This window comes from Microcaecilia unicolor, chromosome 8, assembly GCF_901765095.1.
Source record: "Microcaecilia unicolor chromosome 8, aMicUni1.1, whole genome shotgun sequence".
Classification (NCBI taxonomy): Eukaryota; Metazoa; Chordata; class Amphibia; order Gymnophiona; family Siphonopidae; genus Microcaecilia; species Microcaecilia unicolor.
This window is the reverse complement of record NC_044038.1, coordinates 73,180,941-73,193,339: the sequence shown is the minus strand read 5'-3', so window position 1 is coordinate 73,193,339 and position 12,399 is coordinate 73,180,941. Positions and strand designations below refer to the sequence as shown.

At 42.7% G+C, this 12,399-nt stretch overlaps 1 protein-coding gene across 1 annotated transcript in view; it reads right to left on the bottom strand.

Moving 5' to 3' along the window:
• Positions 1–4,556: 4,556 nt before the first annotated feature.
• The window catches only part of CADM4 (cell adhesion molecule 4), a 392,193-nt gene continuing 384,350 nt past the window's right edge, over positions 4,557–12,399 (bottom strand). Inside the window, exon 9 of the mRNA XM_030213287.1 lies at positions 4,557–4,731. Coding sequence (XP_030069147.1) covers positions 4,622–4,731 — 110 coding nt within the window. The 3' untranslated portion in view covers positions 4,557–4,621. The remainder of the gene's footprint in view (positions 4,732–12,399) is intronic.

Sequence of the window (12,399 nt, the reverse complement as noted above, 5' to 3'; positions counted from 1 at the left end):
TTCCTTTCTCTCCCCTATCTTTCATCTCCCTCCCAACAATTTCAAATAGCTGTGATTCCTGCTTAATTAATGGGATTAGCTATGTCTCCTGGGCTCTCACTGTTAGCACAGACCTATATAAGAAAAAGCAATAAAGGGAATCCACAGTTAACTCTCAGTGAGACTGTTTCTGCCGCATCTTTGTGCTGCAGAATTCTGCCACAGCTGCTCACAGGGCTCCTGGAGACTCTTAAGCATGAGTTGACCTTGTGACTTTGATTGTGTTCAGAGTTTTGGCAAATAGGTTTAGGGGCCAGGACACCAGCTAAAGGGGATCACACATTCTCAAGATTTAAGACAGACTAGTGTTCAGTTAGGAGAAGCTGTTAGTTTTGTTTAGGCTTAGGATGGTGAGTGAGCCAGTTTTAAGGGCAGAGGTCCCTGCTCTCATATCCGCTACTGATTGCCTTCATGTAGTGCAAGATGTAATAGGGCAGCCCAATAATGGCTGCTTATCTCCTTGGACCCAATCGAAACAGAAGGATGAGTGATAAAGGTCCCCTTTCCCTCTGTCAGTACAGACTTTTAGCTATCTCAGATCTAGAGACTGCTGAGCCTCACTGTTTCTCAAGATAAGATGATCTAGTCCTGGAATTATTTGCATTGTATGTCTGTGTGAGTGCTTCTAACGTCCCAAGTTCCAGAATGCCTTGAGATGGGACATAGAGTAGCAGCAGGATTAGGCCTCATCTTCATGGTGAGCTAACATCAGTAGCCTGAATTTCCTCACCATCTGATAAGCCTCCAATTAGACCAGAGCCATCAAAATAACCAGTACTAGATAGGAGTCTTTTTGACCAGTCTTGGTTTTGAATCTACATCCCAAAGCAGTTTGGGAGTTGTAGTCCCCGATTCTATCCATTGATATCAGTGTTCTAGGATATAGTTTCTGTGGGATGATTAGTATTCTGACGTAAGTTCCTGCCAGCTGACACCGGCAATTTCAACCTCCGACATTCTCTGTCAAAAGGATGCCGTTGCCATTTCTTTAAACTAGGCGGTAATAGCAGCAGGCGTGCGAGGTCACTGTTAGTCAGGTTTTCATTAGAATTTTGTTCACCATTTTGAAGAGTGATTTTTACACAAAAAAATTTTTTTCAAGTTCTAGGCTCCAATCCCTTGACAAAGCGATGGCGAAATGGATGTCTGTCGGGACTTGTGGAGCTAAAGGTAAGTGCCACACTTCTTTATTTATTAGTATATCACTAATCACTCAGTATAGAATTAATAATTAGTAAAGCAACACTTTTTGCACGTTATAAGTTTTTGGATGGAGGGGTTTTTTTTAGTCAATGATTACATCAATCACCGAACGTTTTGAATGAGACTCCTCAAAATGCAAATAAGTGGAGTGCCGACCTGGTAACTTACGAGACCTTTTTCCCCACTCTCCTTCCGTATGTTGATTCATTTATTGGTCCATCACTGGTTGACCCTGTAACCAACCCATGGCTCTTGCAAGGATTCTGGCTATTTTAAATTCCCTCACTTTCTCCTTTCCTCCTTTTAAGTCAATAACAGTGCCAAATAGGTGCAAGGAAGCATCACTTACAGTGCCTGCCACAGTCCCAAACATATGCAATAAACATAAAGGCCTAGTATTCAGAAAATGCAGAGCTCCTAAACTGACACTCCTAAGTTGAGTATTGTGATCAATTCTGGTCACTGTATCTCAAAAAAGATATATTGGAATTAGAAAAGATTCAAAGAAGAACGACCAAAATGATAAGAGGGGATGGAACTGCTCCTATATGAGGAAAGGCTAAAGAGGTTTGGGCTCTTCAGCTTGGAAAAGAGATGGCGGAGGAAGGATATGATTGAGGTCTATAAAATCCTGAGTGGTGTAGAATGGGTAGAAGTGAATCGATTTTCACTCTATCAAAAAGTACAAAGACAAAGGGAAACTCAATGAAATTACATGGAAATACTTTTAAAACATAGGAGGAAATATTTTTTCACTCAAAGAAACTAAGCTCTGTAACTTCCTGCTGGAGGATGTGGTAATAGTGGCTAGCATTTAAAAAAGGTTTGGACAAGTTCCTGGAGGAAAAGTCCATAGTCTGTAATTGATATGGACATAGGGAAGCTACTGCTGACCCCAGGATTGGTAGCATGGAATGTTGCCCTATTTTGATTTTCTGCCAGGTACTTGTGGATTGGCCACTGTTGGAAGCAGGAGGCTAGATGGACCATTGGTCTGACCCAGTATAGCTATTCCTTATAATCTTAAGTTAACCTCCTAAATTTGTGCCCTATTTTCAGCAAAACTTAGAGCAAAACTTCTCAGCCGAAAAGTCACCTTACTTTAAGAGCTCAAAAGTTATGCTTATAAATTTAGATCTGCCATTCATTTACCTAGATTTATGAGCCTAATTAATGTGCCTAGGATCTAAATTTTATATGGGGCCTTTTACTAAGCCAAGTAAGCGTCTACACGAGCCCAACGTGCGCCAAAATGGAGTTACCGCCCGGCTACCGTGTGGCTCTTGTGGTAATTTCATTTTTGGCGCGCGTTCAATACTTGCAACCGAAAGATAATTTTTATTTTGAGACGCGCATATTGGACGTGCACCAAGTGGCATTTGACATGCGTAAGTCATTACCGCCTGGATACCGTGTGAGACTTTATCGGTAGGTCAATGGCTGGCAGTAAGGTCTCAGACCCAAAATGGACGTGTGGCAATGTTCATTTTGCAGCAAGTCCATTTTCAGCAAAAATTTTAAAAAGGCATTTTTTGTAGGCGTGCTGAAAAATTATTCTGCATGAGCCCAAAACACGCGTCTACACTACCGCAGGCCATTTTTCAGCACACCTTAGTAAAAGGACCCCTATATGTTGCTGAAAAAATTGATGCCAATCAAAAACAGACTTAGCTGGTTTATAGAATACATGTTACACCATCCACACGACTAAAATTTAGGCACAATTTATAGAATACGCGTAACACTGTGCATGTGACTAAAATCTAGGTGCAGCAAATTACACCAATGAAAACCTTGTGTAAATGCCTATGCCTAAATACAGGTGCACAATGGGTTATTCTATAACACTGTATGTAAATTTTAGGAATGCTCACGACCTGCCCATGCTCCTCCCTTGGCCACGCCCCCTTTTGAGATCTATGCAGTAGAATTTACATGGATTCCTTATAGACTACTCTTAGCGAGTAGTGCACATAAATTATAATTAGTCCCAATTAGTACCAATAACTATCAGAGCTAATTGTCTCATTACTCAAAGTTACGCACACAAATTGATTTGCGTGCGTAATTCTAGGCACCATATATAGAATCCAGGGGCTAGTGCTGAAAATCAGTGCTAACTTCCTAATTTCTTTTTGGTGCCCTAGATCTGCCCCTGCTGCCACTCACTTTTTACGCTCCTAAATTTTAAGAGTTTAGTGAAATTTTGAGTAAACATTTATGCACTCAGCACTAGTAAATTTTCAGAGGCCAATTTATATGCATAACTCTCAGGAGCAGAAATGTTTTGAATATTGGGCCCTGAGTTACTGTAATTTCCAAAATTAATCTCTTTGTGCTCTGTTGATCAATGAGAGGGGGAAATGTCTATAGTGATTACCTTTCTGGTTCTTTTTTTCTTATATTTCTTTTCATCTCCTATGCCTATTTGTCAAGCATGCAGTTTGGTATACAGGTGTTAAAGCCCTGCATACCTTCGAGTGGGCCCCGTGGGAGTATCTGATCTGACTAAGCTGTTTCTGTTTGCAACAAATCTCCTTGCATCCTTGGCTTCTGCACAGCAAAAATGGGCGCAGAAGCTCAGGCTGCACTTTATTCTGGAATGGTGTAATGTGCTGGTTAGACCTTGTGATATCTCTTGGAGAATGTTGCTTTTCAGCACTTCTCTCTCCACTGCTGGCAGTGGCTTGGGATGGCAGTATAGCTCTCACATCAAGGGATACACAGGAGACAGTGTGATAAGAGGGGCTCAAGGATCTCTACTAAAAGCATACAAACACACATATATGCAAACCTACACAGATATGAAACACATTCACACATGTGCAAATCCACATGCAAAAATGCATTCAAACTCACAAACACACACATACCTCATAGACATATGTGCTGCTTGCACACTACCATCAGAGTTAGGGACCCTTTTCCTACCTGCCCCTCCCCCCCTCATAATTTCCATAAGTGCTGAGCCCGCTGTACCCCTGTACCCTCTCCTCTCTCGCCATGACTCTTCTTGATTCTCCGTGGCACTTGCATCCTGTCCCAGCACAGGCTCTTTCTTCTCTGTATGGTCTCTATTTTTCTTCATTGTTTACATTTTTGATTTTCTGTTAAAAAAAAAAATAACCCCACAAAAAAAAAAATCAAAAGTTCTTTATGCAATTTTTCTTCTTTAATTTCCTTAAATCTTCGGCTCCTTCTGGAGGGTTTTATGTGTTCGTTGTTTTCTTGTAACCTGGTCCCTCCCCCCAACTTGCCCACATCTCCCTCCCGCCCCCCCCCCCCCCAAAGTCTGCTCCTCCCCCTCCCCCACAAAAAAAATCCCTTCAGCAATGTGCTCAGTTTCTTTTTAGGTTTTTTTTCTGTTTGATTTTTTTTTTCAAATGAAAAACTCTTCTTTGCGCTTGTGGCTGTCACCACCATTCAGAAATGCTTCTCGCGCTTCTCCGTGTTCGTCAAGGCCGCTGGCTTCATGTGTCAAATACGATCCTGGGAAAGGGGGACAGGAAAGGGAGAAAGTAAAATTGCATACTTCCAACTGTTCTCTAAAAACAGCAAGTTGGCGGAGTCACATGTGACAGAGCTGCACGTGTAGAAGAAATGTCATGAGAACTTTCTAGAAGAGGCTTTTGAGCCAATGTGGTATAAATCTTGGCTGCCCTCTACCACCACCTGCTTTGTTTAATGATTTAGAATAGCTGAAATAAAAAACAAACCCTTAAAATCAGAGGAACAGATTGTTCCCACAGGGTACTGTGGCTGCCACTAAGCTGCTGTCATTAGGGAAAGACAACTATAGGTAAGTAATTTTACTACTTTTGTTAATGAGCAGACTCAGTGGAAGTCACAGACTAGAGACACCCAATTTTGGGTGGACAGAACTCCGCCCTGTCCCACAATTGATTTGGTCTCTCCTTCTCTCATCTGCATGCCATACGGTCTCTCAAACATCCCCCCTCCCTCACATATCTTTTAAGTGGCAGATTTTTAGTGGCAGCAAGCAGCAACTAATACACATTGCTCATGTTGGCCCCACAGCCTTCCCTCTAATGCAAATTCCTGTTTCCACATAGATGGGAATACATCAGAGGGAAGGTTGTGGGGGCCATTGCGAACAGTATGTACAGTGGGGGAAATAAGTATTTGATCCCTTGCTGATTTTGTAAGTTTGCCCACTGACAAAGACATGAGCAGCCCATAATTGAAGGGTAGGTTATTGGTAACAGTGAGAGATAGCACATCACAAATTAAATCCGGAAAATCACATTGTGGAAAGTATATGAATTTATTTGCATTCTGCAGAGGGAAATAAGTATTTAATCCCTCTGGCGAACAAGACCTAATACTTGGTGGCAAAACCCTTGTTGGCAAGCACAGCGGTCAGACGTCTTCTGTAGTTGATGATGAGGTTTGCACACATGTCAGGAGGAATTTTGGTCCACTCCTCTTTGCAGATCATCTCTAAATCATTAAGAGTTCTGGGCTGTCGCTTGGCAACTCGCAGCTTCAGCTCCCTCCATAAGTTTTCAATGGGATTAAGGTCTGGTGACTGGCTAGGCCACTCCATGACCCTAATGTGCTTCTTCCTGAGCCACTCCTTTGTTGCCTTGGCTGTATGTTTTGGGTCATTGTCGTGCTGGAAGACCCAGCCACGACCCATTTTTAAGGCCCTGGCGGAGGGAAGGAGGTTGTCACTCAGAATTGTACGGTACATGGCCCCATCCATTCTCCCATTGATGCGGTGAAGTAGTCCTGTGCCCTTAGCAGAGAAACACCCCCAAAACATAATATTTCCACCTCCATGCTTGACAGTGGGGACGGTGTTCTTTGGGTCATAGGCAGCATTTCTCTTCCTCCAAACACGGCGAGTTGAGTTCATGCCAAAGAGCTCAATTTTTGTCTCATCTGACCACAGCACCTTCTCCCAATCACTCTCGGCATCATCCAGGTGTTCACTGGCAAACTTCAGACGGGCCGTCACATGTGCCTTCCGGAGCAGGGGGACCTTGCGGGCACTGCAGGATTGCAATCCGTTATGTCGTAATGTGTTACCAATGGTTTTCGTGGTGACAGTGGTCCCAGCTGCCTTGAGATCATTGACAAGTTCCCCCCTTGTAGTTGTAGGCTGATTTCTAACCTTCCTCATGATCAAGGATACCCCACGAGGTGAGATTTTGCGTGGAGCCCCAGATCTTTGTCGATTGACAGTCATTTTGTACTTCTTCCATTTTCTTACTATGGCACCAACAGTTGTCTCCTTCTCGCCCAGCGTCTTACTGATGGTTTTGTAGCCCATTCCAGCCTTGTGCAGGTGTATGATCTTGTCCCTGACATCCTTAGACAGCTCCTTGCTCTTGGCCATTTTGTAGAGGTTAGAGTCTGACTGATTCACTGAGTCTGTGGACAGGTGTCTTTCATACAGGTGACCATTGCCGACAGCTGTCTGTCATGCAGGTAACGAGTTGATTTGGAGCATCTACCTGGTCTGTAGGGGCCAGATCTCTTACTGGTTGGTGGGGGATCAAATACTTATTTCCCTCTGCAGAATGCAAATAAATTCATATACTTTCCACAATGTGATTTTCCGGATTTAATTTGTGATGTGCTATCTCTCACTGTTACCAATAACCTACCCTTCAATTATGGGCTGCTCATGTCTTTGTCAGTGGGCAAACTTACAAAATCAGCAAGGGATCAAATACTTATTTCCCCCACTGTATCAGTTGTGCTTGCTGCAGGTGAAGATCTGCTATTTACAAGGTATGCAGGATGCAAATGCACTTAGGCGTGAGGGTACAGCTGGCTTAAATACGTGTAATTATGTTCTGGAGTTTTATACGTAACACAGTTTTCTGTAAGTTACACGTGTGTGAGTGTGTCTCTCCCATGCTGTATGCAGAAGGCATCCATGTGTTTGCCCACCTGTAAAACAAGAGCTATGTAAGTTATTTACAGAATAGTGCATAGGCAGATTTCTGGCATACACAGTAACTTCCTAGAATTTTTTGCTGTTTTCTCAGCAACCGCTTGGAATTTCAATGTGAAATTTTACAGCTTTATTTTCTGTTACTATCTACATTTATATGCTCACTGGAATGAGATTATCTTTAAACATGGAGTAGTTACAGATTTTTTTAGCGTAACCACCCAGTGATTTTTGTGTGTTCAAAAATGTTTGCACTGTAAAGCTACTGTTATTTATAAAAGTAAAGGGGGTACCAGCTTACTGTTAATGATGTCACAGCGATGTAGACTTTTGTTTTGGAAGCAATGTTGGAGGCCTACCACAAGCTCTACTCAAAGCCGCTAACTATTGCTGAACTCAAAGAAGCGCTGCAGATGATCTGGGATAGTCTGCCACAGAGACCGATCAGCAAGGCTGTTAAGAACTTCCCAAAGTGACTGAAGGCCTGTGTTAAAGCTAGGGGTGAACACTTAGAGCATTCACAGAGACTGCAAAATTCTGACATATTGTTAATTGTATTCTTTGAATGACGTTACTTTACTGTGTTTTAGCTTGAAAATGTTTAAACACACAAAAATTGCTAGGTAGCAACGCTAGAATGTCAGTAACATCAACATTGCTTAAGATAATTAAATGTTGTTTAATAGTAATATATAAGTATGATGACTAAATAAGTATGTACAAGTTCTTGAAATTCAAAGCGCTTTCTGAGAATAAAACGGCAAAATACTCTAGGGGTCTACTTTTTTTTTCCTTACCATGTACAGGTGTATGTGCATATATGAGAGTATTCTAATCATTTATACACACAATTGGTATATAAATGTTAGTGCATATTTTATAGAATTTCTCCCTTGAGCAGGAACACACTGACTCTGAGGCTGAAATGATGGCTTCCATAAAAAACAATCTTATAGCTCAGATATGTGAGCTTGCAGAAGCTGAAAGGCTCATAGGAGGATTTTATCAGCTGGTTTAATATCATATTTATATCTCATGCCACTACAGAAGGCTTCAAGTGAAGCAAGGCCCAGGTAAATCTAAATATAGGAGGCAGGATGTGAAAATATGCTTTCCTTGCATTAACCGAAGGAACATTCTGGATCCCTGATTCACAGAGGCACCACTCAAAGGTAAAGAAAAACCTAGTAGGTGATCCCTGCCATTGGAGGGAAGAGTAGGGAGCAGAGAGACCAATGGAGGACCATCTGAAAGAGTGAGATTTCCCACCTTAAAAAGGCAGAGTTTTTTCAGACGGTGTGTCTGAGATATAAATCTAGACAAATATTGTTTTGTAAAGGAAAAAAGCAGCGTATAATAATATTTGCTTTTCTTTGGTGCCTTAGAAAGGATACAGACAGAGAAGAGGAACTGCACAAACAATCCTAATTTAAAAAATAGAAGCTGCCCTTTTAAGTTTAGAGCCACGTTCTCAGGCTCCTGCGTAAACCTACAAACATAAGAATGTCTGAATATTGCCCTGCATTATATTTACAGATTGGAATTAAGTGATCAGGAGAATAGTTTGTATGACTTATTTCATAGTTGTAGATTTTTTATGTTACAATTTGCTATTTATAACATTTGGATATATTGTAACATGTTTTTTAGCATCTGAGATAGTAAAGCACTTCTTTAGTTCCTTCACCATTCATCAACGGGTTGGCACTACAGCTTTGTGACTTGGGGTCGATGCAGAAACCTACTGCAGTCAGAAGCATGTGGTTACCACGAGGTGTATGTACAGTATGTGCATGTTAACTGGCGCAGAATTAGAGACCGACCAAATTTCAGTTAGCACTGAAACCAGCCTGAAATCTGGATTCAGCCATGTTTCAGTTTTGTCCGAAAATGCTGGTGCATTTTTGGCTGAAACCGAAACTCCCCCCCACCCCAAATGAAAGCCAGTTTTTTTCTGCAACCATAGCAAGTACCTGCAACTTTAAAAGGCAGCATGGAGGTAACAGCAGCTGCACTGTGTGTGTGTCTGACGAAAAGAAAAGCACCAGCACATATATGCGCATAAACTTTTATGCGCAAGCACGTTTCGTGAGGCTAATATTTATGCACAGAATAACACACATGTAAGCGCTGATTTTCATTTTTTTCAGATACATGCACTGTGAAGCCATCCTGTGCGCATGTGCCCAGCAGGCTTCCCCTGATTAGTGCATGTTCTGTGTAATTTAAATTTACATCTCATTTGTTTACTGCATTACCGCAGAATATCTTGTCTTTAATCTCACAGTAGAAGCCACACACTCAGCCATCAGCACATGGCTCCAGCTCCACCACAAGGCTTTCTGCATTGGTCCCTTTGTCAGAGTCCTACTCGATTCTGCCTTGCCTTGTATGCTTCAGTTCTCAGCTGCCATAAGTTCATCCTTTATAGTGCTCCACAGGATAAGATCCTTGAAATCCTGGTTGTGGCCTACCAACCTGAAACTTCTTCTCCATACTCTAGTTCTCCCTAAATTGGATTATTCTAATCCCCTTTATAATGGCTTACCATTAATATCACTCAAGCATCTTCACCTTATACAAAATATGGCAGTGAAGTTGCTCACAGGCAACACGTCTTGACCATGTGATCCTTCTTCTGGTAGTATATCACTATCTCCCAGTCTCCTACCAGATCAAGTTCAAGTACTTCCTATTAGTATGCAAGGGCCTTCAGTCAGACCGCCCTCTATATTTGGCTGTCTCTCTCCTTATCAATTCACACGGAACCTTCGCTCTTCCCAAGCTTTGTAGCTTTGTCTTCCCTCACATCAAGGTTTCAGCTGGAGTTTTTATACAGATCCTCCTCTTGTGTAGCGCCAGCCTTGTGAAAACGCAAAGTAATATGACCCAAATGCACCTGCTGCCAAAGAGAATCACCTAAGGAGGTCCGCAGAGCTATAGTACACCATATGGATGCTCTGAAAACATTTTGACAAAGCCTCCAGTGTCACCTGGTTGAACTGTGTACAGAATGACTCCTCTACCAGAACCGTGGACTGCACCACAGAGAAGGCATCATGGTAGAAAAAGCAGTGTATCACTGCTGGGAGTACTATGTGACTCAGGTTCTGAGCACAGCCAAGCCAAAGGATAAGGCACTTCCATCATGCTCAAACTCTGAGTTGCGCATCAACAGTTAAAACTGAGACAGTTTCCACCCAAAGTGCTCAAGTGGCAAGACCAGGAAGACTTCTTACTTCAAGCCCACCTCTTCTTCCAAAGAGCTGAAGCATCTGAGGACCTCTTTAGTTGGGCCTGCTACCTGCCTGCTGGGACCTTCTCACCAGCTAATAGCTGGGCTCATTCTGTTTGATGAAGTGGGAAAAGACCTTCTCCTACTGGGCCCAAATTGATTTTTGCCACTTGGCACAGATTTCACAGTGAAGATGTCTTGGCTTTTGCTTTGGCTTCTTAACTGCACCTGGTGGTCACTGGGGATGGATATCTTACAGGAAGAAAGACTACCCTACTTAAAGCTGCTTCAGAGTATGAAGAGAGAATTATTTCAGAAATAAAGATGACAAAAGACCAGAAGAAAAATTTGTACCAGCCACAGGTCAAGGTTGATGTAGGTCAGTGAAACAAAATTGCTTCAGTTCCACAAACTGGCTAGAGCGACAATGACAAAAGCGAAGAACATGAATAGAACCAAAAATACCCAACTAAGAATGCAAAAGGGGGAACCATGAAGAAAAACAGTTTCATAGAAAGCCACCACCACAGCAAAAAATGTCAAAAATGCAGCCTGAAAGCAGAGGACAGACGCTCCTCCTGCACTGACATGGAAAGGCAGTGGAGGTGGTAACTCAAAAGCTTCTTCCAGAAAGCTCTGTAAACATTCCTCCTATGACACACATGTGTGATTCCTGTTGCAATGAGAAAAAGCTTGTTAACTCTTAACCAACTGGTGCGATCCAAAGCATGGCTAAGATTTAAGAAAAATAAAATATTGAAATCCTCAGCATTAAAACTGGATGCAGTAGGTGCTTCACCTTTCAGATGTGAAAAACCCCACCTTCAAAATACACAGCATGGCCACCAAAAGCAAACACCACATATATGGAGCCTCGTTGGTTGGGACGGCCCATTCACAAGGTGGACCAGGTGGTTGCCTAGGGTAGCAAAATTTAGGAAATGGCACTGACATTTGGTCTGCAGCTTCCCTCTTCTCCTCACTACCTGTGATTTCCAGAATCCCTCTCCTTACTTCTTTCCTTCCTTCCAACCCTCCACCCTAAGGTGTTCAGCGTCTTACTTCTCTTCTGCCAGGGATGCAACATGGTAGTCAGCATCTATAGTAGATGCATCACAACTAGGGCAGAGCCTTGAATATCTGCACATGCTCAAGGCCTTTCAGTTCCCACTTCTTCTGAAACAGGAAGTTTGGAGGGGGCGGGAGCCGGCAGGCCTTAAGTGTGCAAAGATGTTCAAGATCTCCTTCCAAGCCCTATTGTATCTTCTGCCCTGGAAGAAGAGGTTGCTGAACATCTCACGGGGCAGGGGAGAGATGACGGGGAGAGAATGAAGGAACAAAGGAGATGCTGGACACTGCAGTGGGGGTTGGAGGAATACAGAGATGCAGGAGATCAAATGTGGAGGAAATAGGGAAAGAAAGAGATGCTGGACTCTGTGAAGGGGGGAGGGTAAGGAAGGGAAGGAGAGAGATGCTGGACACTGCAAGGGGGAAATATGAAAAGGGAGGATAAAGATAAAGGATACCACAGGGGAGGGGGGAAGGAGAGGGCTCCCATGATTTCACTTACTTCTTTGGAATTTCATCTCCACCAGATTCAGCCTCTACTAGGTCTAAGTCAGCCTGAACCATTATGCACAGCTATGTAAGATTTCTTCCCTTGTTTATTCTACATGTACCCCCAGCTTCTCCCAGAACTTGCTGTGATAGTCTTCAGCTTGAAACCACATACTGGGGGCTCTCTCCAGAACCTAGCTAATGTGGGCTCTATGTTTGGCCACTAGGTGTCACCACTGAGTGTTGGTTGAAACCACCTCTACAGCAATGCCGGCTTTAGCTGACATGGGAGCAGAAGCCAGGTCCAGGAACTGAACATGATATTTTCAACTCATTTTTTTGCAAAACAGTTATTTTATTTAGAAGGTGAAGCACAGATAGAGAAGGTAATACAGCATACACAGAAAGTATACAAATGAAAAAAGCAACACTGGGCCTT